General features: G+C 42.8%; 1 protein-coding gene across 3 annotated transcripts in view; it reads left to right on the top strand.

Annotated features, from left to right (window-relative positions):
• gabrg2 (gamma-aminobutyric acid type A receptor subunit gamma2) overlaps positions 1–18,792 on the top strand; it is a 54,241-nt gene extending 35,449 nt beyond the window's left edge. Inside the window, exons 7-10 of one of the 3 annotated variants that reach the window (XM_053846273.1) lie at positions 4,921–5,073; positions 8,936–9,141; positions 10,630–10,653; positions 14,876–18,792. In XM_053846273.1, the coding sequence (XP_053702248.1) occupies positions 4,921–5,073; positions 8,936–9,141; positions 10,630–10,653; positions 14,876–15,157 (665 nt within the window). In that variant the 3' untranslated portion in view covers positions 15,158–18,792. The remainder of the gene's footprint in view (positions 1–4,920; positions 5,074–8,935; positions 9,142–10,629; positions 10,654–14,875) is intronic. The other 2 variants (XM_053846274.1, XM_053846275.1) reach the window with 2 other exon arrangements.
• The last annotated feature ends 4,654 nt before the right edge of the window (positions 18,793–23,446 follow it).

The following is a 23,446-nucleotide window of genomic DNA, read 5'->3' as shown; positions in this document are numbered from 1 at the left end:
TCCTGTCTGCTGTTTAATCACAGCGCCGTGTTGCTGCAGTTACTCAATATGACAATGATGTGCCTCTTTCTGGGGTGACATCATCCCACCAGTCACCAGTGGAGCGGAATAGCTGAGAAAAATAAGAAAAAAACAACTCATATGGAGCCTAAATGCAAATAGCTAATCACTAGCGCGTCGCCCCCAGTGGTGACTTAGCATTGTCTGCGTGCGCGGTCGACCCCGACACCCTGCCATGGCGTCACCCCAGTCATTAGCAAACCCGCTGTCTTTCTCGCATGCATATATATATATTCAGACCACTGTCTGTTGTCACCTCTGATGTAGATGAGCCTTGACAGCAGAGGAGCTCAACGCGACAGTAGCTGTCAGCAGCTCTGCTATGTGTCCGTCCTGTCTCCTTTGCTTGGATGGCCAGCATGTGCCTGAGGTCTGTCCTGCTCATCCATATCCACAGCAATTACAGCCGGCCCCCCGAGGGAAAGACGTTCACACGCGACACGCTACATATCTATTTACATGTGACTTGTTTGCAGTTATGTGTCGTCAAACTGGCTGGAGGGAGCTTGTGTCGGGACATCAGGAGCCAGATGCCTCCTGATACTATAGTGCTGGAAAGGGCACACGATTTTGCAATGCATTGTGGGCCATGGTCGCCATGTTAAAAAGAAATGGTCGACCAAACACATCAGATAAACTCACGGAATTGATCCATATGAGGCGAACTAAATCGAAAGTGACTGAGCAGATTCATGCTACTTACGAAATAACACTACATGTGTTGGTGGAATTTCTGATCGATAAGTCTCCCGTGAGTGAAGAGAGATGATTGACTCGCTGTTTCTTACCTTGATCTACATTTGCTAGCGCTAGTGCCAGTATTCCGCAATACGTCATTCAATAAACTTCAAATGATGAGTTACAAGAGCAGTGTATCTATGTGCTCTTATGACTTCATGACAAGATAGTGCTGGAAGTGTCCCTGAATATGCCTTGCTAGTTTTGAAAAAAATGAAGGGTCATTGTGCTGAAAGGACAAAAAATATCATGACCGAAGGGTGGGTTGAGGATCATCAGTCGGAGGCCATGGTTCTCAATCGGAAAGGGGTAAGGAGTCCCCGCCTCAAGTAGAGAAGTATAAGTATCTTGGGGTCTTTTGGCGAATCAGCGCAGCAGGGGCAGTATTGCTGTGTCTCTACCAACAGTGACTTTCTGTGTAAGAGAGAGCTGAGCCAAAAGGCAAAGCTCTCTATTTACCGATCAATCTTCATCTATGTTCATGAGCTGTGGGTCACCGAAAGATTGAGATCCCGGGTACAAGCGGCTGAAATGAGTTTTCTCCGATGGGTGACAGCGTCTCTCTTAGAGATGGGGTGAGAAGTTCCGTCACTCAGGAGAGACTCGGAGTAGTAGAGATTGGTCATTTGAGGAGGTTCATATTTGAAGGATTTCATATCAAACATGGGCATGAATTTACCGTTTCCAACACACAGCCGAGGGTCATGACTTGAATGGATCCTAGGACAACAGTGTGACAGTTGGAGGTCTGGGGAACCCAACTCTAACCCTTCTTGCCTGGTTCGGATAAATGCCCCTGGTGGAATGTTAAATCTGAAATCTATTCCGCTTCATTTGTTCTGAATCCCAACCTCCTCATCGCTATGATTCCTTTTTATTTCCGTGTCATTTTTGCCACGATTTGAAGGTGTCGGATATCAATGGCTTGCAATGCAGCAACATGTGGTGACTCCTTATTGAACGGAAACCGATTCATAGATTGTTACTGTTGTGAAATCCGACCCAGGCACTTAATGCCTGCTGGAAAGATAAAAGCCATATTGCTCCCGCCATGTGATCAGGAAGTCGTTTACAAACTAATGCTTTGCCACGAAGCCATAATGGCCGTCGAGCTGATATTGATACCTCAGCTTTGGCAGAACGGAGGGCATCAGTCAATAACGTCTTCTCAAAGTGTCTTCCTGGCAAGTGTTGTGTAATGAAAATGGCGATCAGATGAAGAGAGGCACGCGGCGAGGAAGGTCTAGCGCCATCTGACCTCACCCCTGCGGCGGAAAAGCCATTATCATTAAGAAACGCAGGAAATGTGAAGGAGGGTTCACGCTGCTGACAAAGCTGGAATAAGTGTATTAACCGGCGGTTTGTCTGCTGTCAGGGGTCCCGGTTTTAGGCGCCGGATAATGTAATGTTAATAAAAATGAAGTAGTGGGCTGCTGGACCCCAGAGTCCGCGCCATTCTACAAACTGTAATACACAGCGCGCTGGCCTGCATCAGCAGAAAACACGTGCGTTGATCGGATTTTTGCTGCGCTGGTTATTGCAGTTGCTTTATTTAATGAAGCAGCTGAATGGTGGCTACGCTGGGGCGGCTTGTAAGGAGGCCTTGGTTTGGTGTCCGTGCTTGAAGCTGGGAAATGGCTGGCAATTCTTTGTTTAACCATCCAAGGATGTGCTGTTGAGGTGGCGCCAGGTCTTTCACCAGGTCTTTATTACATCATGTTTTCCAGTTACGCATTTACATTTGTGTGTTATCAGCGGAACCAACTATTAATGTATCCATTGGCGCAACAATGCTGTCAGCTGTGCTTCTGTTCTCTTTGCTAAAGGGGTGAACTGAACTGCACACAGGCCACTAAACGTCGCTCTCATCTGGGCTGAACACCTAAGCAGGTCCCCCATTACTTTGATATTACGAGAAGTATAACTTTCTTTTCCTCATTTGTTTCTGCCAGCTACATTGTTCCCTGCGTCCCGTGCAAGCAAACTATCACGCCTCATCTCTGCTTATCAGTAGATTGTGTCCAAAAATCCACTTCTCCAAGAGGACCCAAGTCCAGGTCCAACACCTGGTGCATTTTGTTTTGAAGTTTTAAAAGGTGTATGGCAGAACTGGAACTGAGAGCTGAAGCTTGTTTATGGACTTAAAGTGGAATCGACTGTGGAAAATAAGTAAATAAAATGTATGTTTTTTTTTGTGTAGCCGTTCCCTTAAAACCTTGAGTCTGGTGGTGATGTCAGACTGCAGACTCAGTCGTCTTGAGTCTCATCCCAATTGCCTGACTCGTAAAAAAGTGTTGGCTGGAAACAACAGTACGGTTCAGTTGTGAGGAGATTTGCTCTGTGTCTCTCACTTTAACTTTTAAACTGATGCTAAGCAACTTTAAATGCAACTTTTTTTTCCACTTCTGCATCTTCGTTTTTTACTCAAACACCCCCTGGCAAATTTGCCTCTAAAAAAAAACGCAATCCCTAATCTGCAGCAGATGGATAAAGCCGACTGACACGAGCGAAAGGAACCCTCTGAACAGAGCTAATAAACACTGACAGACCTGTCTCGTGCTCCGCCACTCATTAACACACAAATACACAGATGTTGCCTGTTTTGCAGTAAACTGTTGTGCGCCCTTTTTCATGAGGAAAATTATTAGCCAGATGTTTGTTCCCCAGCTGCAGAGAGACAGATCCGTGTTCCGCCAGTGATTAAACACGCCGATGTACACTTGACAGACCGAGTCGAGGCTCGGAGAAAAAAAAAAAAAAAAAAAAGAGGCTCATGCCCTCCAGGTTGCTGAGAGACCAGGTGAGGCTTCCGACGCTGTTAACACTTTGATGTTAATCAATTAGCAGACAACTGAGTGAGCTGCAGGCCGACGCTGAACTGCCGCTAAACCCTGAGAAGCAGACAGAAAGGTACATCAGCTGAGGGCGACGGCGACTAAATAAATTGATAAACTGTCAAGCAGTTGCAGCGATGCCAGTGGGAAGCGTGACAAATGGGTCTGTGCTGGGTGCTGGTGTTGGAGGACCACTCACTCGCATTGTGATGGAGTGGCCTGCTCGCCAATAGCCAACAGGAAGTCTTACAACAAAGTTGCTCACTGCTAGTTGGTCAAGCGACCGGCCATGTTGGCGAATGCTAAGGGCTAATGGATGAGCAGCCGGGAAGGTGGGAGCATGAATGTAGCAAGACAACGCAATCATTCTCCCATACCGTAAAGTTTGACATTGGGAAAGTGGACTTTTGCGTACTATACTGACAAAAAAAGGCATCCTTCAGTGTATGTCAATGGGCGAAAGTAATGTTTTCCTGTGGATGGTACGCTGCGTGGGAGCATGGAACATCACGTTGTGTTGTAGCGTTTTAATTTGTTGCAGTGTTTGCAGATGTGTTGTGAGTTAGTGTTGTGTTTTGGTGTTAGCGTTTATTGCCGCATTTTGCCTTTTTTGTGACCTTTCCCAGCCACCGTACTTTACGGCATTACGCAAAGTGCGACCTACAGCATCAGGAAGAGCCACTGAAACCGGAAGACATTCTTCAATTGAATGCCTAATTCGTCATCAAAACCAAAGTCCACTATCCCTTGACCGTATATTATGAGCAAGATGCAACTGTTCGTTCGGATCCTGGATTTTGAAGCATGATCCAGTCTACAAAATACCTTCATAAAGCTGAAGATGAAGTCTCAAAATGTCTCACAAAAGCCCATTACTGATCCCTGTATCTAGGTTTACTGCATGGCTATATACTTTTGGAGGGAATCCCCTATTATTTGGAACATTTAGCCCCTCGCCCTCAAATTGATCTTCATCTCACAGACTCGTGCCTGCTAGTATTAAATGAAAAACAATTGTTTTGTTTTTTTTTTTTTTGGTCCAGTCTGAGGTTAATACTCTTGAATATTTATACTATTGAATATTAATATTCCTGGCCGCTAGTTGTGTGTTTCGCAGCTGCCGGTTGCATGGAACCTGGAGCTAGCACGCTTAGCATTAGCATACTTATCCTGTCCCTCTGCAAGCCTTGGGTTTCGATTCTCCAGGAAGTGACTTCCAGCAGAAAGCAGTGGTCGTCTACAACTGGCTGTAATGTGATAAATGCTTCTCTCTCTTCTTCTCCTCCAGGGGACTACGTTGTGCTGACCGTCTTCTTTGACCTGAGCAGAAGGATGGGCTACTTCACCATTCAGACCTACATCCCCTGCACTCTGATCGTTGTCCTCTCGTGGGTCTCTTTCTGGATCAACAAGGACGCAGTACCTGCCAGGACGTCCCTCGGTCAGCAAAACCAAATCACTTCTTTCTTCTCTTTCCATCCTGACTTTTCTTTTTTTCCTCCTCCCTTTTTTTTTGTTTCGTCCACGAAGCTCAAACACTGTTGGGCTCATTAACCAACCTTCTAAAAATAGCCAGTGTAATTAGGACTTAAACAAAGTCTCTATGACGTCGGGGTGTAATGAAAACTTCTTCATGTCGCCAATTTCTGCGAGACCAAAAGTTGCTGAGGCAGCATCTTTCCCACCATGCTGCATAATTAACGTCTCATTAAAGCAGGGAAACGTGCATCTGGAGATTCGGTGGAAACAGAGCGGGAATCCTGCTCCCATTTTGGATGGGAAATTACCGTGATGGAGTGATGACAAGATGGAGGAAGAGTGCGTTAGGACAGGAAGTTTACACCTGCGCTGTGATTTGGTTTTTAATAAAACACAGATGAAAAGTTCCCATTGTGGCTCAGGGAACCAGAACCAAGTGCTAAAATTGTTGCTGGTGAACAAAAGACTCGTAAAGTTTAACAGAGATTCTAATACAAATACACAAAACACAAACAGAAAACAGGAAAACAAGGGTGGCACCACCAAAACTCGGAGCGAGGAAACAACATACAGGGACGGAGATAAACCTGAACCAGAAAACTGGTGAATGAAAGTCAAGCCTTAAACAAGGGTGTGAACAAAAATGTACTTGGAAAAACTCACGAGACCCAAAGAACTAAAAGCGCTCAGTGATGGGGGTACACACACACAAGAGGGAGACAATGAACTAGAGAGAACAAAAAAGTGAGTAGCTGAACACTGTCACACAGCAAACAATACAGAAGTCAAAACAAGGAATGAACTAAGAAGGCGGCAGATAAACATGCACGCGCAATCCAAATCTATCAATGGCACGAGAGGAAGAACTTTACTGGTGGATGTGAAGTAACCATCTGGCGACACAGACTGGAACCAGGGAGGAGATGAACACATGAGGGGAAGGTTGCAGCTGTGCGCCTGCAACGCTGGGGCGAGGAAGTCACAAAACACAAGACAATACAGAAAATGACACAAGTGAAATTTTAAATGAAAAAAAAAAACGGTTTTCTCATGGGAGTCATGGAGGTCAGGTGACTACTGAACACAGTGAAATAAAAATGACTGCCGGCCACCAATTTTTTTAAGTTATTGCATTTCTTAATCCATGTTTTTCCTCTGAGAGACTCATCAATGTTTATGTCACTCCCCCTGGGTTTATACTTCCTGATTTATCGTCCTCTAATTTGTCTAATCAAAACTAGATTCATCACTTATCCATTTGATGTATTACACTACACGCTCTTGGAATACTATTTATTATTGCTTGAGAAAAATCAAATGCAACTCAATAAGCTCATAAATGTCAGCTATAGAGTCGTATTATATCATTAGACTTGTGCTCTTCCTGTTTATTTGTCTGTCTGTAGGTTTGTTATCCTTTCTGTCTCCCCACCTACCAGTCTGTGTGGCGATCTGTCTCCCTGTATTCCTGGGTTTTGGTATTCCTTCCTATTTCACGTGTCACGCATCTGTCTGTCTTCCCTCCAGTCTGTCTCCTGGTCTGACTGTCTTTTGTCCTGTCCCCTACCTCTGTCTTTTGGTCTTACTTACTGTTTCACAGTCTTTGTGCCTGTCTGTCTCCCTCTCTGTCCGTCTTCCTTCCGAGCTGTCTCCCTGTCTGTTGGTCTTCCTCCCTGTCCTCTGCCTCTATCGTTCTTCCTACATGTCTCCCTGTCTGTTGGTCTTCTGTCCAGTCTTCCTATGGTTCTGTCTTCCTATCTGTCCTTCCATCTGTCAGACTTTGTGCCTTTCTGTCTCCCTCCCTTTCTTCCTTCCTTCCTGTCTGTTGGTCTTCCTCCCTGTCCTCTGCCTCTATCGTTCTTCCTACATGTCTCCCTGTCTGTTGGTCTTCTGTCCAGTCTTCCTATGGTTCTGTCTTCCTATCTGTCCCTCCATCTGTCAGACTTTGTGCCTGTCTGTCTCCCTCCCTTTCTTTCTTCCTTCCTGTCTGTCTCCCTGTCTGTTGGTCTTCCTCCCTGTCCTCTGCCTCTATCGTTCTTCCTACATGTCTCCCTGTCTGTTGGTCTTCTGTCCAGTCTTGCTATGGTTCTGTCTTCCTATCTGTCTCGCCATCTGTCAGACTTTGTGCCTGTCTGTCTCCCTGCCTTTCTTCCTTCCTTCCTGTCTGTCTCCTTGTCTGTTGGTCTACCTTCCCAGTTATTTTTGTTTTTCTTCCCGTCCTCTTTATGTCTTTCTGTCTCCCTGTCTTTCTGTGTCTCTTCTTGTCTAACTCCCTGTCTGACTGTCGTACTTCCAGGATCGATGTGTGTCAGTTTTTCTGCCTCTATTATCCCAAGTCCATTCAAAAGTTGAAGCTTTTCAATCGAAAAATCAAAACAAATGACCCACACAGCTTTCAAACTGGTCCAATTGGCGTTGCTGAGTCAGTGATTTAGAAACACTAACTAAACTTCTCTGCGAGTCACAATGGACTGAGATGACTCAAGCCAGTCGCCATGGTGACGTGAGCATTCTGTATCTCAAAATAGATCTGTTTTTATTTTCATCTCCCTTTGGGATTTGCGATGAAAAAAAAAAAAATCCTGCTAGGAAAAAAACAAACTTCCCAGAATCAAACGTCTTCATTTCCTTTTCCGCTGTGTGGGCGTGGAAGGATCCAGGTGGTGCGGCTGGATTAATGTAATCCTTCAATAACCTCCAGAAATAGACGTGGAAGTGCATGTTCTCTTCATCAACATTAATTTAGAACTCAAACGCGTTCAGGCGAAGGTTGATGGCTCGGCTAATCCGCCGTTCGGCCCGTCATCCTCGTGGTTAGCGGCCGACGGGAAAGGGTGAGAGCCCATGGCAGATGGTTGATGTAAGAGCCGACAGTGTTGGTGGTGATACGCAGCAGAAACACAAACTTGTGTTGGGCACGTGTGCTCTTTAACAGCTGCTTCCCCGCCCTCTCCCCCCCCCTGTGACCTTGTGACTGATACACGCTCGCAATTAATATGCTGCTCTTCGCATTCATGTTTCTGCCATTTGAAGTGATACACTGAAGAATCTGCTCATAGTATCAGTCTGTCAAGTGAGAATTTTTTAAATAAATATTATCATTTCATTATTAAATGAGGAATTAAGTTAAGAAACTCCAATTGTACAAAATATTATTTTGGCAAAAATACTTGTATTATTATGTTTATAGTTTAGGGAAAAAATGACTTTTTTTTTAATTTAATCGCAAAAGAATTTTTTTTAAAACATTTGTTTGTAAATATTATTTTAATGTTTTTTTTTATTTTATTTTAGATAGATTTATTGATCTCCCACGGAGTATTGCATTTATTTTAAATAATCCTCAAACATAATTTCCCATGCAACCAATGAGCAAACTACTGAAAAAATAAAATAATAAAATGCTTCAATAGTAATGCTTATTTTGATTGTCTTTTTTTTTCCTTAAAAAAATCCTTTCTCCTTTTTTATTTTTTTATTATTATTTTTGTAACATATGGTCATCACATAAAAGTTCATTTATGTATATATTTTTGATGTGTAATTACTGTGTGGATGTTGTTTAGAAAGTAGTTTTCTTTTCTTTTTTTCTTCTTTTCTTTACTCTAGATTATTTTTTTTCTTTCGTATGCATTTGTTTTGACACGCTGTTGTCCCATAAAATCACGTTTTATTGCGTTTTTCCATTGCATACATGGTGACCAGCGACTTCCTGAACTGTAAAATGGCATCTTGACTCCTTTAAGCGCCAAATCTGAAGAGGAAACAGCAGAAATGGAACTTATACGTGGTGGGAAATCTGACGCCGCCTGTCTTGTCCTCAGGCATCACCACCGTGCTGACCATGACCACGCTGAGCACCATCGCCAGGAAATCGCTTCCCAAAGTGTCGTACGTGACCGCCATGGACCTGTTCGTGTCCGTCTGCTTCATATTCGTCTTCGCCGCCTTGATAGAGTACGGCACGCTGCACTACTTTGTCAGCAACAGGAAGCCCAGCGCCAAAAAGGACAAGAAGAAGAAGAACCCGGTGAGTGAGAATCCAGCACCCTTCATGTTTCACTGTGTCCATCTAAAGTAGGTCAAAGGTTCACGGACTCTCCCTCCCGCTCAGCTAAGGGAGCATCTTCTCAGGACAGCTATTACTCAATGAGCGTCTCCTAATCCGCCACACATCTGCCGCAGTTGTAATTTAGTTTCATGTCACATGACCAGGGAATTGAACTCACTTGAGCCTTCAATCCCCAAAGAGATGTTGTTGACAATGTTGTCCCTCAAGTCCACTAGTTTCCTAAACACTCGTGTCTACCTTTGTTAATTCCGGAAACTGAAAGTGACATTCCATAGTCTGGACTGTAGCCCAGCCGCTGGTAAAAACACCAAGTATAGAATGAAATAAAGAATCATTTAGACCAGAAAACTTAATAAAAAGACAATAAATAAATAGACAGCATGTCTATTTATTTATTGTCTTTCTTTTTTTAAATCCAACCTCACAATTTCCAACTGATCTTCATCTTTCCTTCCCATTATAATACTACTTTTTTGAATCTATTTAATATTCAATTTTGTTTTCGTTTCTCTCTTTTTTTAATTTAATGTCACATTGTCTTTTTGTCAATCCAACCACCAACACGTGTGCCTTACTCTCAATCTGAGAAATAGATTTCATCTATATTTCACCACCACTGTTATTTTACTGCACTTTTTCTTTCTGAACACATTTAATATTCAAGATATTTGATTGCTGATGTTATAATTATGATAAAATCTGGATTTATTTCACATAAAAATAAAAGCGGTTTTATTTTTATTGAATACATTTGATTTAAAAAATGTATTTTTTTTTTCTTTTTGTGTATTATATATTTCATTATATTTCATAACATTATTTATTTCAATTTTTACATTTAAAATCATTCACTATTATTGATTTTTTTCCCCACATTCTTCAGTTCAATTAAAGTACATTATTTAGATTTCATTATTATCTTAACATTATTTTAATTTTAATTGTCACATTTAAAATTATATTTGGACTTTTTTTTCCCTTTTTTAAATTCATGTATTCATTTATTTAATTTTTCCACCATATTACCTAAATGAAATTCACTCTCAATGTGCATTAAAATTCCTATTAAAACCCCCGACCTACAGTCCAAATCCCAAACAAGGGTGTTTAATGTGTTCTCCATTAGAAGTGCCTTTTAGGGATTCCTGCAGGACTCCAGGTAAGTTGCTGTGAAGTGGCAAGAATGAGACTTTAATGTCATTTATTGAAATGTGTAATTGTGTAAATGAAAAGGAAAAGCTCCGAGAGATTCTTGTCTCCATGGCGATGGCCAGGTTTGCTTTCTAAGTGGTGCCGTCCTGCGTTTCCCTCCGTGTTCTTCCATAACATGTCTGTCCTCTCTCTCCGTTTTCAGTCAGGTCATTTGGAGCAAGTTCTCTGTGCGTTTATTTGTGCACTTGTTTTCCGTTATTCAATTTTATTCTTTGTCTCCTGTCTGGACAAAAGCTCCTCCGGCTCTTTTCCTCAAAGGTATATTTGCCTGTGTCTGACTGCATGTGTCTGCTGCATTTTGGCTCCGTGAGCCCCCCCCCTCTCCCAGCACCTCACTGCTTTTCTGTCTGTTTTTTGGGCCTTCTCCGTCCCCCTTGGTATCTCTCCCCCTCCTCCCCCCTCTGAACGAGAGTGGACGTTGAAGCCGTGCGCTCTGTTGTGCACAGTGCGGAGGCAGCCAGCCGCTCATGCTTATATGACTTTGCCTTAAATTCATATAAGCATCCAGTCAGCATGTCCCGAGGAAAACCCCAAAGCCGCCCAGCGTGGACTCACTCTGGCTCCCTCTGTCCTGTTCCACCTCTTCACCACTGCCAACCGGTAGCCGCTGCTACACCCTGCTCTTTTTGCTCCTGCCACTCGACTCTTCCTCTGTGTTTGTTGGGCTTCTCAACCTGACGCTTCCTCCGGCGTCAGCAGAGCCTTAACAGACTGAAACAGACAACCCTGGCGCTGTGCTAAGTCTAATTCCAGTTGGATAATCGGAAGATTAACACACGATAATCTTTAAACAGCCAGAAAAAAGCTTCCAGGGTGGCCAGGATCTAAATTTAACACACATTCTTCCAGCGAGAGGACATCAGTGTGGAGGGCAGAGATGGTGCTGGGCGGTGTGACCCCGGTGAAAGCTACGGAAACATCACTTGAACTCCAAATGTATAGCTGCGAATTGCCTCCTGGATTCAGGTGACAATAATAGATGAAACACTGCTGGACTCCATGAGGCTCTAATGTTGAATTCATTCATTATTATTGAAGATCGCGTGTAAAACTCGCTTCTTAAAAAAATACATTCATATACAGTAAAAATGTTCTTATTATTTAAGATTTTCTTGTGATAAAATAAAACAATATAAATGCATGTTTTAGCTTTAATCCTATTTATATTTTCTTAAATCAGTAATAGATGTTTTATTAAACTTTTATTATTATTAGTTCTTGCTTATAAACATCTATATTTATTTGTTATCTATATTTTTCATCTGGTTTTCAATTTTGGAGGTGCACCTTTATATTTGTACTTTGTTGTCGTAGTTTTTACTTGCACGTCCTTTTTGTATTTTAAATGGATATATAATATGTATGTTGTGTACATCTTGCTCCTACCAAGACTCTTTTTTTTTAACATATTAAAATATTTTAAAAATATTATTGAACACATTTAAGTGATATTTTGAGCTTGCTGATGATGAAGAACAATATTACATTTTAAATAATTTATTTTTCTCATATTCATTTCACAATTTTTTTTACATATATTTTTTTAGAAATATTATTGAATACACTCAAATATCCTTTTGAGTTCACTAATCATGAAGAACAATATTACATTTTGAATAATTTATTTTCCACATACTTATGTCAGAAAAATCTTTTCTCTCTTTTTCATGTTAAAATATTTTAGAAATGTTATTAAATACATTAAAGGGATCCTTTTGAGTTTACTCATCATTAAGCACAATGTTAAATTTTAAATAATGTATTTTCCTCATATTTATGGCAGAACAGTCAAATATTTTCTCATTATATTGAATTAAGCGTATTTGTTTTTGTAAAAATATGAACAACTTTCCAACACTTCCTGTCTGAAGGTGACCATTACCTCTGCTTATATATTGTTCCAGCACTGTCCCGCAGCTCACTGTGAGCATTACCGCCCAGCACTGGTTTGTTAGCGACTCAAACACCTCCAGCAGGCACACATGACACAACACAAGTCACTAACTCGGCGTGTGTGTTCTCTGAGAGGTTGTCTACTTTCAGCCAGTTAAAGTTGCCACTGTGTCTGTTTATCATTACTTTGTTTTTCTTTGCTCGCACCGACTCGAACACAAGGCTTGAGCCAGCCACGCGACAGGACGCTGCTCACGCTCCTTCTGCTTGAGCTTTTTTCTTTTGTTTTTTTTGTGGTTTTTTTTCTCCAACTGACCCCTCTGCCCCCCTTTGAGAACTGAGTCATAACCTGCTAGCGCCCCCCCGCCCCTGGACTCAACATGCTGTCCCTCGAAAAATGCGGGACAAGATGCTGAACTTGTGTGAGGTTTTCAAAGGGACAGCAAGGTCGTGTGCACCGGCGTCAGATCTGTCTGAAGACGCATGCTGACACTTGTGATTGGAAGGCGCATGCCAGCTCATAGAAAACCACGTCATACTTTTTCACTCTGCTCCGAACAAAACCAACAAATCTCTGCAGCAACTCTCGCCGATCTATTTTTGAATTCCCTTCACTGAAAAGTTATTTATAAACTCGAGGACTCGCTGAATGGCGGCGGAACATTGCTCATCATAAAACTGATAAATAGACTCCTCGGATGATCAGCGAGGTCAAGGATCCTCGCTTGCTTGCGTTAAGCTGCCGAACATCTCAAAAGAGTCTCACAGTGGCATTTGGAGATAAAAGCTGGGGAAATCGGCGCTGAATTGACGGCGGAGCCGATGCTATTCTCGCAACATTCGCCGAAGAAAGGCCTCCAGTGACGAGCGCAGATTGAATAGAAGGTCGGCGGTTTAACCTTTGGAGACAAAAGGTGTAAACAGTGTTTTGAAGGGAATGACTCTTCTGTCTTGCGTAAGCTAGTTTCAGGTCAGAATCCTCTTCCTTCCGTCTTTTATCTTTATTTGACCGGGCCACCTCGCAGTGGTACCTGGGTTTATGAGTTCCCCGAGTCACAAGTGTCTTGGCGACCAAACGGCACAGATGGTCACCGGCTCTCATCATCCTCGCCAAGTACAGTGCTTACGTTGACTTGTTTTGAGGCTGAGAGTGACTATTCATTACAGCCACTACGCCCCCGTGTGTGTCTGTGGCACCAGGACCCCACGCAGACACACACGGGCCGCTCAAGTTCTACCCTCCGCCCACTCGCTTCAGACACTGCCCTCCGTTCTGCCACTCCATTTTAGGTCACCAACATTGGTTAAAATGTATCTGAAGCTGACACCGTACTGCTTTTTAAAGCCGCAGTCCCATCTGAACAGAGGGGTGGCAGCACCAACTCCAAAACCCGAAGTTCTCCGTCATGTTTATGCACGTTTATGCTACTCGCTGGTCCGATGCTTTTCGGGCCTCTCGCTGCTCGGGTGCTTGCTTCTTCTTCCCGGCTGCCTTGCCGCATCCCTGGAAAAGCTTCTTGCCGTGGACGTTTGAAACACGCTAAGGCCTCAAAAGCCACGCCCACTCCCAGAGAGGGGCTGTGATTGGTTAACAATCTGCGGCGCTTGATGACAAGAGAATGACCACAAGAATTTCAACCTCGTACAGCTGTGAGGCATTTATTAATTTACAAACATGAGCTTCAACGGTTTTTTTTCTTTGCATTTCACTCCCAAATTTGTAGTAAAAGAGGTTTCTGAAAAATGAAAAAAAGTGAGGTTTCTACTTTTCAGTTCATATTTAGTTTTTACTAATTTGACTAAAAGTCTGAAATTGAAGGGTTTTATTTTATTTATTTATTTATTTATTTTGTAGTTACAATATAAATACTGGACCACAAACTTTTCAGTTTGTACAATTGCGTTTGTGTATGGTCTTCTTCTTTTTTTTTTAAATTATTATTATTATTATAATCAGTAAAATATTTTTGGGTGATTTTGCTGCCTTTGTACATGATTAATTTCTATTTAATAACAATATAATAATAATAAAAGTATGGTCATTTTATAAAAGGTAATTATGAAGGAAAAAAATGACCTAGATACATTAAATCATTTAGATAATTAAAAAGTATTTAACTTCTTTTACTTTTATTATTATTATTATTATTATTATTATTATTATTATTATTATTATTATTATTATTATTATTATTATCAATAATAATAATAATAGTAATAATAATAAATATTCAGGATGATTTTGCTTCTAAGATATGCATTGATTCATATATTCAAATCTCCATTCATTTCAATAATAATAATAATAGGAAGAAGAAGAATAGTACAGGTCATTTTATAAAAGGTTATTACGGAGGCTTTATTTAAATACATTAAATCAAAAACTTTACTTTCATGTTTGTATATTCCAACCATATCGAGAACACACCCCCTGGAGACATCTTACCTTTAACTGTTTTGGCTCTAAGAAGATTTATTTGCGGGTGACATTTTTGCCGAGTAATCGCTGATATAACACACAAACAAGTTGCAGCTCACGCGTACGTGGCGTCGGTGGGATCTCTAACTACATCCTTCTCTTCAAAAGCAGACGCCCACCGTAGACATCCGTCCCCGCTCGGCCACGGCAATCCAGATGAACAACGCCACGCACATGCAAGAGCGCGACGAGGAGTACGGCTACGAGTGTCTGGACGGGAAGGACTGCACCAGCTTCTTCTGCTGCTTCGAGGACTGCCGCTCCGGGGCCTGGCGGCACGGGAGGTTGCACATCCGCATCGCCAAGATAGACTCGTACGCACGCATCTTCTTCCCCACCGCGTTCGGCCTCTTCAACCTGGTCTACTGGGTCTCCTATCTCTATCTCTAGACCGCCACGGAAAGACTCCACCCGCTGGTCCACTCTGCTCGTTTCTCCCGACGTCTTCTGTGTTTACCGTAGCATCGTATTTAACGGCTTCAGGAGACTTTTGTTGTCGGTCGGAAGCTTCGTTCGCAGCAAAAAGAAATGACAGCAAGTGATTTGATTTTGACACCATCTGAAGCACTTTACCAGACTTGGCTCATGTTCGCGCACAATTCAACGTCTCATTAATCCATGTGTGGTCGAAGGAGAGTTGTTACACTGTAAATATTTAACTGTTACATTTACTGCATGCTCCCTCCAGGCCAGAAAGCTTAGCGCTTTTATGGCGTTGTATCGTTTTTGGGATCAAACACGACAGTCATCGACCCAGTTTTCTCTTGTGTGGGAAAGTGCGTACGCTTCCACCTGAGTTGCTGTAGATTCAGTTGTTTACACTGCCCTTCTTTGAAGCGATCATTTATGAAGGTTGGCCGTCAGCTCAAATACAGTACAGTGAATACAAATAACAAACACGTTCAGAGGTCAAATAATTCAGCATCATTTATAAAGCTGTGTTCCCATATTAACGTTTTTTGGAGACATTTGTGAATGGTTTCATAAATGGTTTTGTTTAGGATTTGGGAATGTTTTCATGAAAGGTGGGAAGAAAGGTCCCTTTACGTTGGAAATTGTACCATTTCTGAGAATGTTCCCGTCACTGATCACAGTCTTTACTTTGCTGTTAGCCACTGTACCCACCATGGGGAGCAGCCCATATCTTTTATGGCATTGACAAACTCCAAAACAAACATGGCGACTGTGGAAGAGGTATCGATCATGTACCTCTTAAACTAAAGAGTTGTACGAGGCAGTGGTTGGTGAAGCTGTTAAATATATGGCAACTGGAAGACGGAGAATTTCCACCATTGTTCTGTCTTCTTCGTGTCTCATTACGTATCGGGTAGTCACAGCAACACCGCCCCCTATGGCTTCTGGAGGTACTGCTCCGTTTGGTCCGTACCCGTAGCCCCTGCCATCTCACTGGCCGCGGTTACACAGGAACCTTTTCCACTATTTGTAAACAAAAGTTTGTTCTATATTTGTTTTGAATGTAAAAATATATTAATCCAAATAATCATACAAAAAAAAAAGGAATTGAATTGAAGTTACTGTCAACGTCGGAACACTTCACTCCTAAATGATGCTTGAATTGATCGCACACCTCTTTTGTGTTTTCAAGTCGTTGCTCTCACTCACAACAACAAATCTCAGCATGAATATCTAGAGCAATGACAGCTTTAGCCAGTAAGTTAGCTCATCCGCTAGTGTCGCTGAATCGCCAAAATGGCCGACGTGATCCGCAGAGCACCCTCCATTGACTCTTCTGTCCGACTTGCTACAGGGTAACATGAAATCTCCCGCTGAATGCGTCCATCAGTTTGACTCACTCACCCATTCACCAGAATCTTGCTGCCAACTGCCACAGAAAACTTTCCGCTCATGTCGCAAAGTCCAATACGATTTGTAAATGTCCTGTAAAAATGTTGTGTAATATATAAGCCGCAAAACAAAAAAATGCTTCACGAGTCATCGTTCCAAAGGCTGTAAATTGAGTTGATGTACATAAATAATCACGAACGGATCAAATATTGTCGAGCCCTCGGGGGTTTTGTAAAAGGGTATATATTAATATATTTTCTATCTTCTGCATCATCATATATATATATATATAAATATATATATACACAGTATATTAACACATTATGGTATTATGCTGGACTTGTAGACTACTTCAGGGTTATTTATTTATTTGTTTATAGATGGTATTTATTAATTTAATTGGGAAAAAAATTATGTTCCTTTAACTTCACCCCTGAAAGAAAAAAAAAAATCTGAAGCTTATTTATCCTGTTGTCTTTATGTTGTGATCGATGTGTTTTCACGACGGGCCCGTCCGACTGTTTTGTACGTTCAACTCGTGACAAAAAGAAAACCTATCTGTCGTGCAGTTTTTCAATGTCTTCAGGGGTCGTAAAAAAAATAAATAAATAAATAAAACTGCACTTAAAGCGGTTCCCAGAAGAGATGAAGATTTTTTTTTTTTAACTTCACATGTTACTTCCCATTTTTTTTGTGTTTCTTCTGCTCCGATTGCTTCTTCCATCTGTGGACTATGTCATGGATCCGTGGAAGCGTCTTCAGCCAGTGTTGCACAGCGGATATACAACATGTGAAAGTGCCAAAATGACACGCAAAAGAAATAGGTTTAGATTAAGCTGTGTATTTAAAGTAGGGCTGTCGATCAACTTCCCTACCTAGCCAACTTGTAGCCCCGCCCCTCAAGGACCTGACCAAAAGTGGATTCTCTGGAAAGTACTTCTGTTTACAGGCCTTATTGTTATTTTTTTGTACTCAATTTAAGATGTAGAAGTAGCAATTTTGTCGTCTCAAATGGTCCCCATGACGTGTAATTCATTCCTTTTCCACTACTTGAGTAATTCCCCTTGCAAAGCCAATCCCAGCACCTCGGGGAGAGAGGCAGGGGGCGCCCTTAATAGAGAACTCCTCTCACACACTCCTTGGAATGATTGGGAGTCATCAATGAACCTTGTATGTTTCTGGACTGTGGGAGGAAACCAGAGTGTCTGGTGAAAAACATGCACACAGTAAGGTTCGCGATAAGAATTGGGAATCGAACCAGCGACCATCTTGCTGTGGGGATGCTGGTAACCCTTATTTTCGAGCAGATGTTTTGAGCTAAAAACCTCCCTCTGTCTCCGGTTTCTGTTACGAAGTTGTTGACAGCTCTACTTTAAATCCCGAACCATCAGTCACCACCAGAGTTCCCCTTGTTCCCGAGACGTTCACCAGTGTTCCAGCATGTCTTATGTTTTAGGCGTTACACACACTGTGGTGGTGTTTTTCTTCAGCTCTCCACGACTTGTTTAAAGACTTTTTTCCACTCTACTGTAAATGCAAGGGCACGGCGGGAGCGTGGCGGCGTGTTCGTTGTGTGCACGGAGCTGGAATGTTTGCCTGTCCACCTATTAGGAATCATCATCATATCCTCCACTTAGCATTTTGATTCCACGCTATTTTTGATTTGTGTTTGTTTCGGGACCCACAAACGACTGAACAGCACATGTAGATATTTTCTATTGTTATGTATTTTGTCAGAGTACTGCAAACAAAACAGGCACTGGGCTCAGTGGACAATATCAAGAGCAAAATAAATTTCATATGATTCTCATACGACATATTTTGTCATCTGTTTTTTTCTGGTTTTTTTTTTTGAGGGGGGAGGTTAGTGCTTCTAGAGATGAAGCTTTGTGAAGCCTCACTTTCAGAGGCTACTTGCGACTGCATTTTTGTTGCTTTTAATGAAACTTTTTTAGCTTTTCAACCACCGTCTGAGCTCTGAAAATGAGGCTTCGTGAAGCTTCACAAGCCTGTCACAATTGCACCCTATGCTCCATAGCTTTGACCGTAATTCCTGGATTGTAAGCCGCTATTTTTTTTTTGTTTTTTTTTGGTCTGAACCCTGCAGTTTATACAGCGATGTGGCCGATTTTTACAGGCTGAAGAGCATCATGCTGCCAAAATATTGAGCTTCGTCACATCAAAGCAATGACATCACAGGCGTTTTATTCACCTTAAAGTGCTCAAAATGCAGCTGCGGTGTCGTAACTTGTCGGACAAGCGTGTGAAAACGCCACATTTTAAGCACTTTAATGCCAATAAAAGATGCGAGGAGGAGTACATGATTCAAGCTCTATTTTCCTTCATAAATTTAGTGGGTGTGGCTAATGCTCCGGTGCGCCATATAGTCCGGAATATAGGGTAAATAAAAGCCTATTATTTTCAAACACAGCGCCACCTCCTGTGCACACATCCCTGGCTAAATACTCACGCATCAAAGTAGCAGTGGCAGAAGTGAAGGAAAGCGCTTCACACTGACCAGATTTTGAAGATCAAACTTCACCTATAGCTCTTGGCTCTGATTCGGGCTCGTGCCACCGACCTACAGCTCCTATGCAAATGTTTTTAAAAACCAGTCGACAGTTCATACTCCCAGAATTCTGGCATTCATTTATCACCAGTTACAACCTCAATTTAATTATGCGCCGCAGAACCATTCTGGAGCGCCGAGTGATGTTTGATGGATTCATCTGCTGTCGCCTGCAGAGGACGAACATAGGTCACTCTGTCATGGAGCAGTTGTAACAGACGTCTGGATAGATTTGAAATCCGGTTCATGACCGACCGTCGACCATTTTGGGGTCTGCAGCAGCTCGGATGAATCCCCGATGTTTGCTATGGAAAAAATGGCGGCTGGGTTCGGTGTATTTTTAGAGGTTTAGATGGAACGATGAGGAAGAATAAAGCTTGTGTTGCGCATCATGGCAGAATAGAAATTGGGGGAAAGCCACGAAACAGAGATAATAAATCGTTTCCGATCTTATTGGATAAACTGCCTAAAATGGAAACACTCCCATTCTGTGGCGGGAAGTTGTCACTTTAGAGGTTAAGACGATTGGCATCTCTCTTTTGCCAAGTCGTCGGTTCTCCAATTCTACCAACTCAGGTCCAAGAATTGAGTGGAATATTTGGCAGGGGGCGCCCTTAATAGAGAACTCTTCTCACACGCACTCCTTGGGATGACGTAGAGTCATCAATGAACCTTGTGTGTTTCTGGACCGTGGGAGGAAACCCGAGTGTCTGGAGAAAAACACACACAAAGAAAGGTTTGCGTCAAGAATCGCGCTCTGAAACAGCTTGGATGAATCCCCCGATGTTTGCTGTGGTAAAAATGGCAGCTGAGTTCTAAGGTTTCGCAACAATGCGGAAAAATAAAGCTAGTGTTGTGGATCATGGCAGAACAGAAAATGTGGGAAAGCGAAAATAAACCATTTTCTTCTGCCCGTTTCCTTATTGGATAAACTGCCTAAAATGGAATCACTCCCATCTAGTGGTGGGAGGTTGTCACTTTACAGGTTAAGACAATTGGCATCTCTCTTTTGCCAAGTCGCGGATTCTCCAATTCTACCAAGTCGGGTCAAAGAATTGACTGGAATATTTGGTGAGTCTGACTTGAGTGAAAGAAATTCCGAAACGGACTCTCTTTAAAAGGCAGAATTCCGGGTCGGACCGGCACATTCTGTCCCCGTCTTGCTCCGTGTCTCGCTTCCTTCCAAGCAAGTGCACTTGAAACACTGGCAGTTGGCCGGCGGAGCCCCGCACTGGCACTGGGTGGCAGCTGCTGAGGACGGCCAGTGAATCCCTCTGATTATTACACAACCATCTGCAGTGTAGCGCAGCGCCGCGCCATCGCAGCCCCAGTCCTTTCATCAGCGGCGCACCAGCTCTTCGCTGAGTGCAGGGAGGCCGGCATCAATAATGCAGCCGGCACACGGCTCCCTGTTAGGACGTCGTCCCGTTCGCTTTCATCGCAGTAAAACACCCCGAAATACATTCCGCAGATTATACATCACCAAGTTTCTCCACAGGAAGATCAAATGGTGTGATTCTGCAGACTCTTTGATGGCGACCTCCTTTAAAAGTCCAATGATATTACCCCAAAAATACATTACACACTTCATTAGGCATGGCATTTAATAACTGCCCAATCAATGGTGTGTGTTGGGAAATGTCAAGCATATCATAATTTGGCCTTTCACATTCATACGTCTGATGCTGACGGCCTCTGGGTGCTGCCAAGTTTATTAACACCCAGGTGTTTATTTATCGACGGACGTCCGCTGCGACCCGGCACGCGCCCCTCATCACCCACGCAAACGTAATCTGCTTGTCAGAGTGTCGGTTGTGTAACTTGTGGTCAGACACACAAAGCCTTCTTCCAAAAGACAAACATCCTCATAACGTCACAGTGAATACTTTTCTCCCCCCTTAAAATGTATCAAACAATGCGTCCACGTCTTCCGTTGGTTTCTTAAAATCTCCGTGGCCAATACAAGCCCCAGTCATGACTCAGTTTCAAGACCTTGAAGAGGGCTTTTCTCTTCCTGTGGAATTGGTCTTGGATTATCGTAACAGATCTTTTAGCGTTGTCCACGTGTCCAAAGGTCTTGAGATCATTTTCATTTTTACACACTAGTGTTGGGCTTTTCTTGGTCTCCCAAGGGCTGAATTTCTTGGACCGAAGTGTCAAAGCTGTCCTCACTTGAACACCTATGTCTTGGAACCCAAAAAGTTCAAGCAAAAAGATGTTCTGACTGTCATGAAGGTGTTTCATATTGCCGATCTTTTCCTGGTTTCTGGTGGCCTTTTAAATACATAGTCCCATCTGTGACACCTAGAACTCCAGGCTCTTTGGGGTCAAGACCATGACCGTCACCAGGTCTCAATCTCTACAATGGTCTTGTCTAGTATCCAGAAAAAAAAGTTTCAGTTTTGCTCCTATGGCCTTCAATTGTGGTCATGGCATGAGTGATACTAGTGACCCCTCAACTCTTTTAACCTGGACTACCTGAACGTCCTGGTCATCTCTCTCCGCCTTGAGTCATAAACAAGGTGGTTATGTTTCGAGTTTATCCATTTGTGTTGAAAATAACGTGAAAGGTTTAGCATGAATTCAGATTAAGCTTTCAGGAACTGTGAAATGGGATGAGGAACAAATAATTTTATGTTGGGAGTGAGCCAGGTCATTTTTAGACACAGATCTGAGTGTGCTATGCATGTCATCACACACTTTCTAAGGTCTCGCCATGGGGGTCTGCAATGGGGGTTAGGATTATGTGCACGCACCACTGTGGCCCTGGTTAGGTTTTTGTTGATGGAGGTTTGCGCTCTCTGTGTACTTTTAGAGTTTAACCAATTCTTTCTGAAGTTTAACTTCCAACTTTCACCTTGTCTCTTTAAAACCCTTGTCTTTGTCTAGTCTTGGGCCTCGAACTCTGGCAGTTGACAGCAAAAAGTATCAATGTCTTCAGCTGGTCTTGGGTTCTAGTGAAGTCTGCAGGTTGCCAGCCTTGCCTCTAAATTTTGCTCTTGTCTTGGTTGCGAACGGTCTCCACTTGGTATCACATTTTACGACTTCTTTTCCCTTTGACCTTGAGAATTCTCTGTCTTGTTTTCGCAATGGCAAAAATATTTCCTTTAAACTCTTTGTCGTCCTTTGGCGTTGACCTCGGAAAGTCTTTCTCACGAACACTGCTGCATGAGGCAACCTCCTTCTTGGAGTAAAACCCCAAAAAATAGTGAAATCCAAAATATTATTCCTGTGTTTCGCACCTCCGCCGCCATCACCATTCTTTTTGTTTAATGCCTCCGCCGGCGAGAATGTCTGCACAACGTATTTCTGAAGGTCCATTAAGCAAGGGAGGAAAGCCCCATAAAGACATAATGGGCGACGTCGCTTCAACGACCCCCCTGAAGATCTGAAGCGTAGAAATCTCCTGCCGTCCGCCAATGAGCCGTCACTTTTCTTAAAATCTGACCAACACAGTAAAAAGTTTATGGCTGTCGTAAAGTGTTATGGATAAACCTGCATGTAAGTGAATCTTTAGAAACCATTGTGGGACTCGATTATCGACATCAGGCGTCGTAGAGAGGATTAGAGTGTAAGCCTGCGAGGGTTCCGTCTTTTCCGTGTTATTTTTTTTTAATATCTCTTGACGCTTTGACCAGCGATTTTCAATGAGAATCCCACAGATGCATCTGGTCGTCTCTTTAGCAAGCACCGGTGACAACGGATGAATCAGCTGACCCGCTGTATTTTCGAGTCAGCTGAAGTCAGAGGGGTGAATTTGGGCCAACGCTCCATTTAGCCATGTCACCACTGCAGGGTCAGGTAGGTCGGCTTGTCGCAGCTTGTCGTTTTTGTTAGTAGCCACATCTATTTTTTCAGCTTGAAGGGTTTCAGCGAGTGTCTCGGCAGCGAAAGTACCAGTTCGGCTGACCCCAAAAAACCTCTTTCTTTCCTTGCTCCGCAGAGCGCAACTCATGGCTCACTCATACTTGGAGGAGTTCCTGAGACTCGTTCTGGTCACGAGAACAACTACTGACCCATTTATTATTCATATTAGAAACCCATTTCTACTCGAACCGGGAGACAGAGCACTCAGGAGTCTGTGTTATTTCCATGACTGCATGCAAATTATTCTCCTGATATCAGCATTGTGGAAATAATAGGCTTCTACATTCCTTCTAACCTCCAACTGCTGATCTTAGCTGAAGCTGGACTCAGTCTAGAAACTCTTTTCAGTAATAGTCTCCTTGTTTTTAAGCTTCGTCTTGCGTCCTGTTCTTTTCTCCGCCCTCAGCTTGTGGGATTTCAGCCGAAGTAAGTAAGTT

Source organism: Synchiropus splendidus, chromosome 17 (assembly GCF_027744825.2).
Source record: "Synchiropus splendidus isolate RoL2022-P1 chromosome 17, RoL_Sspl_1.0, whole genome shotgun sequence".
Classification (NCBI taxonomy): Eukaryota; Metazoa; Chordata; class Actinopteri; order Syngnathiformes; family Callionymidae; genus Synchiropus; species Synchiropus splendidus.
The sequence above is the reverse complement of the archived record's forward strand: the minus strand, read 5'-3'. Positions and strand labels throughout refer to the sequence as shown.